Here is a 17,341-nt window from a genome sequence, read left to right as displayed (position 1 = left end):
GTTTCGTAGTGGCGCTTCGCAATGTTGCGACTGTTTCGGAGCATATGATGCACACTGGTTTTGAATCGGCTGCAGCCAGAACGAAACTAAATTTCTCAGTCCATTCATTTAAAACAACACGCATCGACCTTGCTAACTTTTTAGCAAGGCATACTGTCAGCAGCACTCTCTTCCGGTCTGCTGCGCAATTGGCAGTGGATCAGAAACAAAAGATTTGATTGGCTCAAATCAGTGACGCCTTTTCCGTATTAACTAGAATTGCTGCGTCAACGTTTGCGAATGCGCCCTGAAAAAAATTCATCATAGATTGGTCATGGGTCCGGTCCGAACCGGTCCGCCATTTGATGATGTCTGCAGTAGAGTAATAATATGCACGGTATGAATAATCAGATTTATTTTAGGACACATTAAGTGTGAAACAGAGGCATGCTGAGTTTCCGCATATTATTTATTGGTCAGGGGGACAGAAAGATTAACTGGCTCACTCTGACAAAATACAGTGCAGTTCAGTTTGTGGGTATATGATGTCCTATATCAGTACTATATCTTTGGCTCTATACCATACATGTTTGGAAGGGTGGCCAATATATATATTTTTAAAACTCCAATGATAATTTGATGATATTTCACAAAAAATACTGTAAATCCGCAGTTGCTTCACAGAACAATTATGGATAGACAGTGTTCTTGATTTATGTAACTTAATTTACTCCGTAATGGCAGATATCATCAGATTTTGAGCTGCAGCCAGGACGGGTCTACTACTTCCAACTACTACAACAATCAGAATGGGGGAAAAAAATTCATATTTGATTTGTGCCACATATGTCACCCTGGAATCTGTAATTTGAGGACAGTCCTTAACACAGACTTGTTGACTGGCAGTTTCCAAAATCTTCCTACACATATGACTCATGTGATAGCTAATGTAGCTGTGATGTGGAGTACATCCGTACAAGAAATTCATTTTAGCGATTAGCACGCTTAGCGTCTCCTTGCTCACCTCCTCATTTAGAACGCTACTTGTTAGATTTGCGGGGGGTGCTGGACACAACAACAAACAATAAAACAAACTAGACCTGTGTGCAGCTATTAACTCTGAAGTGGTTGCCAGCCAATTGCAGGGCACACACAGACGAACAACCATCCGCACTCACACCAATACCTAGGGGCAATTTAGAGTGTCCAATCAACCTATATATATATTATATATATATATATATATATATATGAGAGAGAGAGATGACCAATCTTTGGTAACTCATGTCTTTATGTATCTTTTGGCCTCCTGACGCAAAATATGTAGTGTGAGAAAGTATTTACTTGTATGCAGGAATGAGTAAGTGAGTGAGTGGCTTTCGCTTTTCAAGTAAGTTGTCTGAAAAATGACTGCTGTCCTGACAACTATTTTTTTAATTCCTTCACCTTTCTCTTCCTCAGCTCGCTTTTCGGCGGAAAGTCGGTATCATATTTACCATGAACAGTCTGAAAATGCCGCTCCAAATTTCCCTTCTTTGGTATTGCGACGGCAAACGCACTTCGAAAATGTCATTGTGAAAAACAACCCCTCCCATTCCGTATTAAAGTGATACGTTTTTGTCTTCTTACTTGGTCCGGCACCCCCACTCATGTTTATACCTCCCTTGAGTTCAAGAGAATAAAACGAGGGCTTAAAATTGGAGGTAGCCAACTCGTTAGTTGTGCTGTACTTAGCACCGTATTTTGCGCATGCGTGGTGACCTATGTGTCACAAAAATAATCTGGTGTCATCTGACTGGGTGCCCTGTATCAATCACATGACGGATAATGATAGGCTGACGTCTATTTTTGAATGTCATGCGATCTACCCATACTACCTTTGCGATCGACGTAATGAGCACCCCTGCTTTAGACAGTAATTGGCACTGCCACTACAATAAAAAGTAGGTTTGTGGATGTGTTCAGGCTTGGACTCTTATCAAATTGGAGAAATGTTTAGAAGTAATTATGATTTCAGTCCAGTTCCAGCAGCTTTTGTAGTCAAGGCGACACCAACCTTTAAAGTAAATTCAAAATGGCGGACTTTCTGTAAAGTTTTGCATATGGCACTAAGAGTCTTTTTACTGTTCTAATTTCCCGCTATCTTATATTACACCCTATGGAAAGAGCTTTGTTACAACTGCAGCTGTTGCGAAATGCACTACATAAATAAATTGTATTGTATTGTTTTTAAGATCCTTTGACCGCACTTTTGACACGCTAAATATGTAAGAAAACTCACCAAACTTTGCACGCTCGTTGGGCTGGATGAAAAATTTTATATCATAAAGTCTGCATCAACGATGCTAACAAAATGGCTCTATAGCGCCCCCTATAGTGGGAAATTAAAAACCAATCGCGGTACGTTTGACCATGGCCTGCGAAAATTGGCAGGCACATGTAGCACCCGAAGACATACACAAAAGACTTTCATAGCAATCGTTTAAAATGAACAGGAGGTGAGTTCTGAATTTTTGAAAGTCCAATTTTGGCCCAATTTTGCACATTTCATTCTTTTACACCCTGATCCTTGAGAGTTCATCCGATTGACTTATAATTTCGGCTGTACCATCTTAAGACCTGGGTATATTGTTTGAGATGATGGTAAATTGGATAACTCATTTACTACCAGATGAGTAAAAAAAAAAATGCAAAATACCATAATGCATGTATGTTAGAAAGAAAATTAATTGGTGTTATCCTCGTCTTTTTGATCAAATAAATTCTGCTACTGTTATTCAGGCATAACAAGCCACTTTGTTGCTACTACTTTAAAAGAAAAAGATAAATGACATTGAAACTAATATTTTCAATTAAAATGTGCCATGTCACATGTTCATAACGCATTTGAAAACACGGTGGGGCGGCGGGGGGGAGTGTCACGTACATAACAATGCTGACAGTAAAACACGTCATTAGATGGCAATCTATGGCCGTAAACTTCTGAGTCCAAAGCTAATATTTAAGATTTAAGAGCAATTTTATGTCGTTGTTGTCATTGTATCATTGCGTCATTGTTAAACAGTCAGCAAGTTGTGACTTTGCATCTGACCAGTGCACTTCTTTGATTTTGTTTACCTGAAGGAGTTCTTTGATACTGCTTATTTCTAACCTAAGTCTCTTTTCTGTGACCCGTTTTGTGGATTTAAGAGCATCAAACAAGGAATTGTTATCAGTGACACAGATGAGAGGAAGTATTCAGGTCAGCTTTTCCAGTAGTAAGCTCAGAATAGAGTGTAGCCAAGAACATGGCATTGTCAATACCATCTGACATGGCCAATGTTTCTCCTGCCAGTGTACTCCTCACTAGACGTCTGATTTTCTTAGATTGCTAAAACAAAGGGGAGAATTTTCCAAATTTTCCCATGAGAGCAATTAAAGCCCCTCCCGCGTGCCTTCATCTGGAAGATTCCCCAGCGTAGCATCACTGAAGACAGTCAAACTCAAATCATCATTTTTGCCCAAATACTGAAACTTAAGTGTGACTTTCTCTGACTTAAGTTTCCGTATCACCTTGTTGGCTTCATGTATGGACTGAACAGTAGCATTTTTAATGTTCGATGCCAGGCTGCATGTGTCAAACATTACATCAGGTCTTGTTTATTTAGCAACCCACAAAATCTGTCCAATTTTGGACCTGAGCTGATCTCTCTCTGACTCATTCAGTGGAGCATCTCTCTGTACAGCATGTGTATTCTCTAAAGGAACTGGTTGTAGGCTGTCAATGTAAGTGTTCTGATGCACCTGCACTACACCGTCAACAGTTGCAATGTCCATCCCCACATATGAAAAATTGTCATGTTCTTCACGGCCCACACGAAAAGCAGACTTAATTACAGGGATAACATTGGAAACAAAGTTCCTTGACCTGGCCCAAAGAAAATCATCCACATGACACGCCAATAATCCTGTGACCAAAGATTGCTCATTCTGCCAATAGAATATCGCGGGGTCAACTTGTGACATTTTACCACCAGTTTTCAGCATGAGTTGTCTGACTTGGTTGTACCAATAGAGGGATGCGTCCGCAAGTCCATACACGCATTTCTTTAGTTTCCATAGAACGCGGCTTCTGTCCACACCAGCTTCTGGTGAGGGCCGAATGTAAATGTCTCTTACGACCTTGAATTTGTCTAGCCCTATCAAAAAGGGCTTTGCAACAAAACCACATTTTACCGTGGGTGTTGTCAATTCTTCACAGTTGTCCACATTCCCAGAAAATCCTTATTTTCCTGCCACTTTCCAGTAAATTTTGTTGTTCCTTTATTGTCAATTTCAACTAAATGACATTTTTCTTTTATTTCAGCCTCGGAAAGTGGACAGTTAATTTTCTTGGTCACCTTTGCCGCCATTTCCGACTGTCTTAATTATTCTAGATGTCTAGTTATGGTTCCTCAGTGTTGAAAAAAATTCAAAGTGCCTCACTCTGGGTCGAATACCAAGCTTCTACTCCCAACTTGGAGTGGGTATTCCTGGGTGTTTTTACTCACAACCCATAGTCAGTTTTAGATTACTCAAACTTTGGACATTCATACAATACACATTCACTCTCACAGTTTAATCAGTTCTGTGTTTGTGAAAATAAATTTTCGTCTTCTGTTGAATTTGTAATATCTCTTCCAGATATAGCAACAACTAAATCTTTACGCTCTATTTTCCAAGTAGTGGGAAACAAAATGGATAATATCTACCCCCCACTCATTTGGGCACACACTCTTAACATTTTTTGCATCCTTGTGGTTGCCTTTAAAGACGAATATGGTTGTTTTGTATCGGGACAAAGTCTTTCTGGAGTTACAGGTATTGACAGCTACATGTTCGTGCTGTGTCATTGTTTTAATTTTTATCTTTTATTATTTTGAACAACTACAACTACTCTTCACTAACGTGACCATTGACAGTTTGGTAAATTAGAGGTTATTCTCATGTACAGTGGTGAAAAATAGGAGCTGCAACACCACGCCCCACACCACCTGCTATCTTGGTTATCTATCAAAAATAGCAGTTTAATCAGAATGCCGTTCTCATAACTAAACGCTTAGGAGATGGTGCAAATTGAGAGTTGATCAGTTTGCCAAGAAACTCAATGCAAGCGTGGCGCATCAAATATAAAAAAAAAATCCAAAACTCTCATCACTTCAATGACTGTATTGTTTGTGATCAGTGTTTCAACTCCAAGTCCCATCAGCATGTGGAAATTCTCACGTATGAAGAAAAAGTTTAGCTGGCGTTGATCCATTTTTATTTACCTATTAATATGATATGATGTCAACGTTTGGCCGTCATGGGAATCTACTAGGACCGCATGGATCAGTGGTAGACTGGTCGGTTCCGAACTGAGAGGTTGTGTGGTCGCTCCCCGGCCATTGACGTCAAAATATCCTTGAGCAATATACTGAACCCCCAGTTGCTCCTAATGTCATCAGTTGGTAGATGAGGTAATAACGTGAAGCGCATTTACTTTATATAGACAGCCGTTGGGCAGTCAGTGCACGAATCACCTGAGTTGGTTGGTTTTGCTCATCACCATCACCATCAGCTTCCTGAGCATGGAAAATGAAAGATTCTTAAGTAACAAAGAATATTCATACCACAAGATTTGTCAATTGATCTTATTCACGCACATGGGAGACTATGCTACTATATGAATAACCTTGACTTTTGTTATTTTTGTACCCTCCAGGTTTGTAAGCGAATGGATATGATATGCCAGCGCGTTCTTAATCAGGGCTTCCTAAAGGTGGAGCGTTATCACAGCATGTGTCAGAGGCAAGTCAAAGCTCAACTTCCCAGGTAAGCGCCATTTGTCAAAAGAAGTGCTTACATTGATGCTTAGTCAGTAGCAACTTGCAAAGGTCTGTTGATGCACGGGGCAAAAACCTTTATTTTTTGCCCATACCCAAGCCTCAGGTGGAAGGTCTACTACAGTGAACTCGTGTTTATCTTTCGGCTTTTTTTTTTTTTTATGGGGGGGGGGGTTGGGGTGGGAATTATTATTATTTTTTTTTATGTCAAACAAGCTTTGGTACTCTCTAATATCTTGGCGCCAAACAATGATGTTGAACTGACCGGATGATCTTAATTTATTTATTATTTCGGCAATAGCCTTGTTTAGCCTTGCTTTTGTATCATCTTGTGGCTTCCATGGGCAATTAAAACCAATTTTTGTGTGGGCGTTACATACAGATTTTTACTATTTGTGGTTGGGCTTGGTCCCTATACCCCAATTCACAGAACCAGAGCTGGGCAGTCCGCCCTTTTTTGGGCCAGGGGGTGACCAATTTTAAAAAAGGGTTTGATTAACAAAGGCCGGAGGTGGGTTTTAGTCCGGCCCACGAATCGGCGCTCATGCGTAGGGCTAGGCGATAAGGCTGAAAGCTATATCACGCATGTGTGTCTAATCGGTTGATATCGATATGTAGCGAATTATTATTATTTATTTATTTATTTTATTTTATTTTTTTACTGTTGTAAATAAAAAAAGAGAAAAGGGCTGAATTCCGATTTGTTTTATCTTAAAATGTAACATTTAACCTTCAAAATGAACGAGAAAAAAGTGAAACGCACGCCGGCCTCCCTTGCGACGGAATTACGGGCCGTTTCGTCCCGTGCGTGTCCGTGGAGGGTGCTTGTTAGCGACTTAACTGGTACGTACCCCCGCCTCGCTTTCTCAGAGCTCTCGTGTGCTGGAGCTACGGGCCGTTTCATCCAGTGCGTGTCCGGGGAGGGTGCTTGTTATTGTTTTAACTATTAAGCAAGCAAGTTGAATCTGCTCTGGTTTTTTGTTTTTGGGGGGTGAGGGGAGGCGATAAGGACAGTGGCAATACAAGGACAGTCAGAGAGAACTGAGACAGAGGGAAGTCAAACCGTTAAACCACTTCAGTTTGACGAAACACTTACCACCATAGTAAACCCATAATAAGGGAAGCAGGTTTGAATAGCAAATTAGCCAACTCTTCACACTCAGGAAGGCCGGAGCCGAACCCACGACCTCCGCATTGTGAGGCCATTGTGCTAACCAATGAAACATAATTCATTAAAACTTAGACTTGAAGAGGCGTCGTACAAGAGTAGTCACGTGGAGTCATTCTCTACATGATGCACTTCAGGGAAAAAAACATTTAATCATGAGGGCTCATAATGTCAGGGTTCGCGGTTAACTTTAAAAACTGCTTGCCCATAGGGCAAGTGCCACTAAAATTTGCCTTGCCCGAGTGGCCAAATTGCTTGCCCGACATGGGCAAGTGACAATTTTTTTTCTCTAAGAATAAAATGTTTATGGTTATAAAATGTGCGCCACAAATGTAAATAAACATATAATCTGATAAGCATAAATTAATCTTGTTTTCATCATCAACCATGAAACCCTACTCACAACAGCATGTATCATCCTGTGCCGTTATTGAAAATGTTAATTGTAGTTTTAATAATTAACAAATCTGCATGTTAAATTGGGAAAATGATATTACAGCAATCCAGATTATCAATTTTAAATCCAGGAGAGCCTATTAATTGAGGAATCACATTAATAAATTATGAGTGTGGGAAATTTGTGTATTCCTTTAAGACCAGTGCCTGTGGTGCTGCCTCCATAAGTTTCATAGCATAAACAGAACACAGTCACTGACACTATGTCAGGTCACATCATGGAGCTAATGAATTAACAGCCAATAATCAAATATTACTCCCTTCCTTACTCGCAACTGAATTGTCTACTTAAAAATATTCTAGCTATTTTAGTCATGTCAGAGGAATCCGAAATGTTCGGATTTGAATGAACTCGTTGCCACTTGTAAACATGCGCAGAAGGTAAGAAAACTTCCGCCTGTCTATTTTCGGCCGAAATATCGTAGGTTTTTGTTGTGTTTTTCAAACTTCAAATGAGGATGCAACTACAGCGAGTTCCAATACTGCGGGATTTATTGACGTCCACTTTAACTCGACATTCACTGAACTAACTGATCCCCGTAGCGCCCGCCCATTGCCCCCGATAAGGCCAATGGACCATACCACAACATAAGGGGGTGTCTGGGTTAAACCATCACCATACAGTGCACACAAACAGATCACGCCACAGTTTTCGTCGGAATTAAAGATATTTGGCTGCTTTAAAAAATGCTTGCCCGGTCGGGCAAGTTGCCCATAATTTTACCTTGCCCGTGGCCAAATTTCACTTGCCCCGGGCAATCGGGAAGCGGTTAACCGCGAACCCTGAGTGTATTTGTAGCCAACTTAGTCATTTTTATATTAGGCTAATATAGCTACTATAGCTACATACAGCATGTGTTGCCTTCATTATAATAATTTTTTTGCGGCTCCTGACAAATTTGTTTATTTTTTGTTTTTTTGGGTCCATAATGGCTCTTTCAACATTTTGGGTTGCCGACCCCTGCTCTAGGACAAGGGTTCAAAAGTTATGACCCCTATTAATGTACATAATGGGACAAAATTGGGCATGCAAAAATGTATAGCTCACAGTAGGGGTGGGAAAAAAATTGATATTGCAATAAATTGTTGCTAACTCTGTCGCAATAAATAATCGATAGCCTGGAGACAATATCGATATTTCAAAACAACTCACATAATGGATTTATCTCGTCATCATCGTCCGTATTTAATCTCTCCTATCCTGTCTGTGGGAGCGCTAATGCCGCAAACGGTTCTAAAATTGCCGGGATCAGCGGCCGGTGAAGCGTGAGAAGAATTTACAATGGAAAAAGAACTAATGCAAGAATGGCAGAAAACCCAGAAAAACAAATCAGGTGTCAAGAGTTTCCATTCGAAAGTGTGGAGACGCTTTGCTTTTTACGAGACCGGTGATGGAAGAACACTGGATAAAGAGTATGCAATTTGCAAGAACTTCTTTGCAAAGGTAAAATATAACATCAACACTACAAATCTGCAAAGCCACCTCGTTCGTTATCACGGTTACTACTCGCAGGTGATAAAAAAAAGGCGAACCAAGACAGCCGACAATCACTACTGCTTTTAAAGCAAAGTTTCCCTTTGGTGTGCTCTTACGTCTGAGCATGTTGTTCAGTTAGTGTTCCTCAAGAAGAATATGCCTTGATGTTTCCACTGGGCGGGTTAACGTTAAGCACTTTAATGACAGTTGATACTGACATTTCAGGTTCAGAAAGCAGTGCAGTGTCTTGGTTTACATAAAACATGTTATTAATGTTTGTGCACTTTAATTTGTCCAGCCGTAGCTACAGTGTTAAGACTCAGCGGCAGTTAGGTACTTTGCAAATGCACCTTTCTTTGTACTTTGTGCACATATTGGCATTGAAAAAAAAAATTGACGTTTTAATTTTTATGACCATTTTTGACTTTTTTAGTCACATATCTCGTGATATATTGTTGAAGAGATTTCTAATGATATATTGAATATTATAATAATAATAATATTATCGTTATCGTGGGCCACGTATCGTCACAGTATCGAATCGTGAGTTACTCGTATCGTCCCACCCCTAGCTCACAGCCTGTTCATTTTAGGCTATGGCTGTAGTGGAATTTTTTATTTTTTTTTTACTTTTCAGTGTGCTACATGTGATTGCCAAATTTCATAGCCCTCGGTCAAACGTACAGGAATTGGGATTTTGTTTTTGTACTCCAGGTGTTGCTACATAGCCATTTTAATTTTGTTTTTGACAACTTTTTAAATATCTATGTTTTCATCAGGTCTGATGAATGTGTCAAATTTGGTTTAATTTCCATGCTTGTTTAGTTCCCCAAAAATGCGATTAATCATCAGACTAATACGAGTAACTAGAGCTGCCAGCAGCTAAAGGGGCCCCCTGAACCCTTGCAACGTTGGAGTTCTGGTATGTTGAGAAAGTGTCACATTGGAATTGGATATTATTTTTTTAAGTATGAAATACATTTTCAAATTCAATTTTTATTATATATAACCTCAATTAAAGGCCAACAATTTGGATAAATTTGAAAGAAAATTATAAGTGGCAGACATCCTTTTGAATTCAGAGTAGGGCTCCAGAGACTTTCTTTGGAGGTCTTCAGCTGTGTCTCCAGCTTTTGGTAGATTTTTGTAAATGTTGAAAATCTTTAACCAGGCCGGTTTCATTAAAAAAATGTATGGAGGGCGCAACTAAGCCATTGTTTTCAATCATAAAATTACATCATTAAATAGTCATTAATTGACTAAGTTTGATGTGTGTTCAAAGTTTAATATGGTTTCATGAATGCAGTGTTGTTTTTGGCAGTCGTTTTAGTCTTAGTCTTAGTCATTTGGACGAAAATGCTTCTTAGTTTTCATCACATTTAGTCATTCCTTTTCGTGATAGTTTAAAGTCTAGTTTTAGGCGATGAAAACTCAAAGTTTTAGACTAGTTTTAGTCGACGGAAACGCAAAAAAAAGTTTTCGTCTAGTTTTTGTAAATTTATTTTATGAAAACTCAAAAAAGGTTCTAATCTGTTTTAGTTAAAAATAGGCATACAAGGTTTCCACCCAATAGCAAAGACTTTCCGATCAACTACGAAGGAATATGCATTACAATCATATAAAAGTGGTAACAGTGGAATCAATGCTCATTGCTTCTATATAAGCCGAGCACCAGAACATTTTATTTGGCAACTGTTGTGGTTTTTTTTCACTTAAAGCAACATAAAATAAAAACTTTGAACAACATAGACTTGCAGTAGACCTGTTCGAATACAGTAGCACAAGTACAAACTCTATCAAACATGTCTTCTTCACTTGTAACAGCTTGCTGTTATCTGAACTAAGTAGCCTACAGAGTCTCACTGCCTCCAAGGTCCAACAAAGAAAAGCGTGTTAGTGTGTGTGAGCAGAGACGAATGACCGCAGACGTGTTTGTGTTTTGTTGTGCAAGTGTGTGCGACGGTTTGTGTTTGACGCGTGCGCCCTGCGTGATGTCCCGGTGGTGGGCATGCACTTGTACAATAGGGAGGAATATAATAAAATTTGAATACCTGACGGACCACACTCTAACAATTTCATCCTGTATCGCCTTGTCAACGAAAATTCATGTACGTCACGTCATATTTTCGTCATCAAGGAGCCACATTTAGCTCGTCATCGTCTGGTTATCGTCATGAAAAAAGGGGCGTTAAGGAAATATTTTTTTCATTGTTGACGAATACAACACTGCATGAATGTTCAGACCATCAAAATCAGTGTAAATTTTCTTATCAAAAAGCACTTTGCCACGGCAACAGCGTTAGGCAAAATATAAAGCTTTGCTTTTTGTGGTTGTCTTGAACATTTTCGGGTGAAAAACCCAAAGTTTCAACACAATTTGATTAAATCCCTAGGTGGAGTTTTTTTTAATGGCCTCTATAAAAGTCTAAAAATGGGGCCAAATGTGAAAGAAAAATCAAAATGGTTATGTTTAGCATATGCCTCCAAGAAACTTTTTTTTGTAGGTCTTGGGCTGTTGCTTCGCTAAAAATTTGTGGAGAGCACTATCGAAGCCATTTTTATGAATCCCAAATTAACATAATAAAATGATGCTGCCAGGTCTGATGCTCTTGCAAAGTTTCATGAGTTTTTGTGCATATATAGACCCTCAAAAGTGTTTTCTTGATGAATTGTGGATTGCCATAATTCACATACTTCGTGTTTCAACATCATGAAAGCCTAAACACTCTTCTGAGCAATGAGAGGAAAAGATGAAAAATTCATACATTTCCTTTAGTCAGTAGGTGGCGCTACCTGTATGTACGCCTGCATGGATTTTCTCCAGGTACACCAGTTTCCTTCCACATTCCAAAAACAAGTACGCATGGTAGGTTAAATGAACACTCTAAATCAGGCATCACCAAATGGCGGACCGCGGTCCGGTTCGGACCGGACCCATGGCCAATCTATGATGATATTTTTTTTCAGGGCGCATTCGCAAACGTTGGCGCTGCAATTCTAGTAAATACGGAAAAGGCGTCACTGATTTGAGCCAATCAAATCTTTTGTTTACAATCCACTGCCAATTGCGCAGCAGACCGGAAGATAGTGCTGCTGACAGTATGCCTTGCTAAAAAGTTAGCGAGGTCGATGTGTCTTGTTTTAAATGAATGGACGGAGAAATTTAGTTTCGTTCTGGCTGCAGCCAATTCAAAACCAGTGTGCATCATATGCTCAGAAACCGTCGCAACATTGCGAAGCGCCACTGCGAAACAAAGCACCGCCCTTTTGTGCACAGTTATCCGCTGACGTTTGAGGTGAGCGCATGCAAAAACATCGAACTTTGAGTGCAGTATAACAGATGTTTACATTTTCGTTTACATCCCAGCGGCATGCAAACGAATATTCAGTAAAAGTATCATGGATGTTTGAGAAACATAAAAAACTTTCAAGTGATGGGGAAGTTGTGAAGGAGTGCTTAAATGTGGTTGCACAAACATTATTTAAGGGAAAACACAAAGCCCAGTTCCAACACAGATTTAAGTCACGGGCAGGGCAGTCACAAACTCATTTTTCTCATTAAGAGAAGTTAAAAAAATATTCAAAAGAAAATGTGGTGTCAAAGCTCATTTTGAATTAGTTTTTCATGAGGACAGCCATTTTTATTGATTGTGTACTGAACATGTTGACCTGGTTTTTTGGATAATTAGGCTTTCCGTTTTTTTTTAGGCTGATAACTCTTTGATTTAAAAAAAATAGGTAAAAGATGTTAACTCAATGCTTAGCACTTGATATAGTTCTGCAAGAGATATTTTACAGTTTTTTCTGGAAGTGGTACCCTTAAATTCCTGGAGCCACCTTTTCTTGAATGAACGCCTTATGTTCGTTTGACTGGCAAAGGTGTTTAATGGGAACATTGCTAAATATTTAGTATATAAGTGCGCTCTGTTGAAAATGACTAAATATTGAAACTACCGTATTTTGGCAGTCATAGGACGCGCTGCCTCAAAGGGCGCAACACCTGTTGAGGGTGCTATTTCTGTCTTTGAAGCACACACTGGGCGCGCCGCCTTACAAGGCGCTAGCTCAGCTGCTTTTAGCATAGCAATAGCTCGGCTGCTCGCGCTGACTCAGCCCATGGCAATTCACTTTGCCTCAATACCATAAGCAATCGCCACATTTCAAAGACAGTTGCCATGATACCATTGACAACCGCTATCATTAACAATGACTCTAACTTCACTGGTCACCACACTCCTTAGAGTCACGGTTTCAAAAAAAAAAAAAAAACTCAGCATACAAGCAAACAATGAAACAAAGAAATAAGATTAACACAAAACATGTATCTCTCATGCCATCAATATACCAAAAAGAAATAAAAACAACACAAAATGATATAGCAATGGCTTCTTGGGAGCCATTAGAGCAATGCCTTCTGGGAGCCACTCAGACTCAGCCAATCACATGGCTGTTTAGAGAGATTTGCTGTTATGCTTTGGGCTTTTAGTCTATTGTCTAAACCTGGGACGTTTCTTGCTTGCAATAACATAAATGATAAGACAGACTACAACATTGTGGACAGCTGCCCTTTTGTCCAGCTTTCTCCCACACCATCACCCAAACACCATAGTCACATAATGTATAGTCATGGTCACTTTGAAGCATAGATGACTCACACTTTGTCCAGCAGGGTGTGCTAACATGCACTCCGAACAGCCCAATGAGTAAAAGGGTTGATGGTCGCGAGTGATACTTTGTCCATATAATGAGCGCAGTCGCCTTACAAGGCGCTGTGTTAGTTTAGGGGAAGATTTGGGACTTTTAAGTGCGCCTTATGACTGCGAAAATACGGTATATAAAAATGTGAACATAGGCTATACATTTCTGGAAGTTGGACTTTGGTTCGGACCTTTTAATTGGAAGAAATTTTCGTCGTGGACCTCTGTGACTTTTAATTGACTACCTCTGCTCTAAATTGTCCGTAGGAATATTTGTGAGTGTGAAAATTTGTATGTCAGCACGCCCACGACCCTTGTCTGAGAATAAGCGGTTTGACGAATGGATGGATCTCAAGATAGGATCATCAGGGTCAAGTTAAAACAGCTTTTATTGTCACGGTCAATCAGATTTTGTGGCACCATAATGGCCACGCCCTTGCCATAAAGTCACAGTTTTGAGTGTAGCACATGATCAACTTTTAAAGGCTTTTATGACAAAGTTTTAGATAGATTTATTCAGTAGGCTCAGTGCGGTACAAATGTTACAAAAAATATGTTTGAATTAGTCACAATGTGGTGCTATACGTATGACAGATTACTTAAACTCATTAGTTCTTTAATCTCAGACAGGGAGTTTTTAGATTATTTACCTGACATGTTTCAGCGGCAGTCTTTTGCATTCTTCTGTCTGAAGCACGAAAAGAAAGTGGACTTTATACAGTCGTATAACAATAATATCATATAGATGTCTTCAGGTCTTGACTAATTATATACATGTGAATGAATGGTATTTTTCAGAGCGTGTGCAGGTGAGTCATTAAGCACTTCCTCTTTATTGGTGAAGAAATTTTGAAACATACACAATATGATACCTGCGTGAATTTGGCCCCCCATTTCACGCAAAAATAGGGAAAATAGTGGGTTTTGCTTGTGCTTGTTTGTGCTGTTAAAATTTCCGTTTGTGCCGCTACCGCAGTTATTTAGTTTATAGTTTGCAGTTATTAGAGATTGTTTTTTAGGTTATCCAAAATTCACCCAGCCCGCCATCTTCTCCAAATGAGCCCGAAATGGGGCCAATCGTTTGTGCCGCGTCTGTGCTCGTTTGTGCTGCCACTGGTCACCACACTCCTTCGAGTCACTGTTTTTCAAATCAAAAGCAAAAATATCTCTGAACAGCATACAAGCAAACAATGAAACAAAGAAATAAAATCAACACAAAACATGCATCTCTCATGCCATTCATATGGCTTCTAGGAGCCAGTCAGCCTCAGCCAATCACATTGCTGTTGAGAGAGAGATCTGAGTGGTGTGCTTTGGGCTGTGTGTTTTTTTTGTATTTTTTATTTATTTTTTTGCAGTCTGTTGTCTAAACCTTGATGTTTCTTGCTTGCAATAATATGAAAGATAAGACAGACTACGACATCGTGGACAGCTGTCCTTTTGTCCAGCTTTCTCCTGCACATCACCAAAAAACGAATTCACACATTGTATTTGTGAGACTCAATTTGAAGCATAGATGTCTTCGACTTTGGCCAGCAGGGTGTGCTAACATGCACTCTGATATGCTCAAGGGGATCAGGCCCAATGGTCGAGAGAGTTGCACATACATATATACAATAGGCGCTTTACAAAGCGCCTCGTTTGTTTTGGGGAAAATTTGAGGCTTTAAAGTGCGCCTTATGGTTGCGAAAATACAGTACATATTTTAAAGTTGTGATGACATCAAACAGCCCCCCATTCTCACCGAAATGGGTCAGAAATAGTGCCATGTGTTTGTGCTGCGTTTGCGCTCGTTTGTGCTGCTACGATTCTAGAGATAGTACACTTTTTCATTTCGAGTGATGTCATCCAGCCCCCCTATTTTAATCCAAATGGGTCGGAAATGGTGCCAATCGTTTGTGCCGCGTTTGTACTCGTTTGTGCTGTCAAAAGTTTTGTTTGTGCTGCTACGGTTTTATAGATATTACACATTTTAATTTCTAGCGGTGACGTCATGACCACTAACACTGCGGCGTCTGGAGAAAGCACCCTTCAAACTGGAAACAACAAGGGCAGTTTGAAGATGAAGAGTGGCCCATTATACCTGCAGACAGGCGCAGAAGTTCAGTGAAAGTTACCAAAATGTGTCCAGTAATTGCTTGTACATGTTTCGCAAAGTAAGCGTAAGCCAGCAAGCCCCCTCACTCTAAAAGTTTATAACTTTTTTAACTTTAATTTTTGCTGTAAAAACATCCGCTTTTTGGTTGTGCTGTTTTGGGCTGTAAGAACTTGCTTGTATTGTGCTGCTACTGTTTTTCAATTAGAAATTATTTTTAGGTCATTTAGAATTTATCCAGCCGCTTCTCCAAATGAGCACAACTGTCGACCTTGCACATGTAAGGTTGCTGAAATGCTGCATCACTGCAGATAGAGATGTACGTTTGTGTCACAAATGAATTATGTATTATTAATATGTATTATTTATTTTAAGTATAGTGCACCTCACAATGTTAGCATTAAAGACATTGGACTGGACACGTTTTTTTCTGTCACTACTGGAGTCAAACAGAAATGTGTACTAGACATTGGTACAGATGTTGTCAAAGACGCATGGTGTTAGTGCTATCACACATTGGCTGAAGGAATGGATCCATGCAGGTGCACCGGCCCCAAAAGAAGCTGTGAGTGATTTTTCTCTCGCCATTCTATGATCTCTGGTCAGATCTCAGCTTTTACCACTCATCCCGATTTGAAGACCTATATCAATGAGTGCTTTAAAGTCTTGCTTGGGAATCAGAATGCAAAACTGCCGTCGTGTTTTGTCAGGGTAGATGTTGCACACTGCATCAAAATGATCTCCCAGTGGGACTGCCGGAAAAATAAAATACATCGTGTTAAAAGATTTTTTTGTGAGATCATTAGCACAACAACTTAAGTCACAATGTGTGGAACATACAAAAGAACTTCTACATGCCATCACTATTGTGGCACATACTGAATCTGAAGGTAATGACAGTTCTGGAACCCCTCTCCAATCAAGAAATACCGAAAAGCTCAAATTGCACAAGAAGAATATATATGCATGCCAGATGAAGAGGTTCAGACACAGGAACCCGTCGAGGCGCATCATCAGCAGATCCAGACTAATGCTCGACAGTGGTCGACAGAAATATGTGAGGAGAGCAGGTCACTTGCCATGGCTGATGGGGACAGAGATAACTGATAACCACTTCCTCCCTGAGATTATTTCCCATGTCATAAAACTGGGAAGTTACTTAGCACTCTGGACAGGAGTAATGGTCCCTCTCTAACGGGCTACCTCCACTGCTAACTGGGCTAATGCCACCACCCCTGCTGGCTGGGATACCACCACCACTGCTAGCTGGACCAGCACCACAGCTAGTTGGGCTACCAATAACACCATTGCTAGCTGGACTACCACCTCAGCTAGCTGGGCTACCGCCACCACTACTGCTAGCTGGGCTACCACCACAGGTAGCTGGCCTACCACCACCACCACTCCTCGCTGGGTTACAACCACGGCTGGCCGGGTTGCCGCATCTGCCTGTTGGGCCTCCGCCACTGTGGCCAGCTGAGACACCACCACCACAGCTAGCTGGGCTACCACCACCACCACTGCTAGCTGGGCTACCTCCACTTCTAGCCGGGCAAATGCCACTACCACTGCTGGCTGGGATACCACCTCAGCTAGCTGGGCTACCACCACCACCACCACTGCTAG

At 40.4% G+C, this 17,341-nt stretch overlaps 1 protein-coding gene across 1 annotated transcript in view; it reads left to right on the top strand.

Annotated features, from left to right (window-relative positions):
- The window catches only part of fbxo28 (F-box protein 28), a 47,629-nt gene that overhangs the window by 1,510 nt on the left and 28,778 nt on the right, over window positions 1-17,341 (top strand). The window contains exon 2 of the mRNA XM_088304131.1: window positions 5,702-5,811. Coding sequence (XP_088160257.1) covers window positions 5,702-5,811 — 110 coding nt within the window. The remainder of the gene's footprint in view (window positions 1-5,701; window positions 5,812-17,341) is intronic.

The sequence above is a fragment of the Idiotropiscis lumnitzeri genome, chromosome 9 (assembly GCF_059441095.1).
Source record: "Idiotropiscis lumnitzeri isolate Australia: NSW breed Sydney's pygmy pipehorse chromosome 9, RoL_Ilum_1.0, whole genome shotgun sequence".
In the NCBI taxonomy this organism is placed as follows: Eukaryota; Metazoa; Chordata; class Actinopteri; order Syngnathiformes; family Syngnathidae; genus Idiotropiscis; species Idiotropiscis lumnitzeri.
Note: the sequence above shows the minus strand (reverse complement) of the source record. Positions and strands in the feature narration are given on the sequence as shown.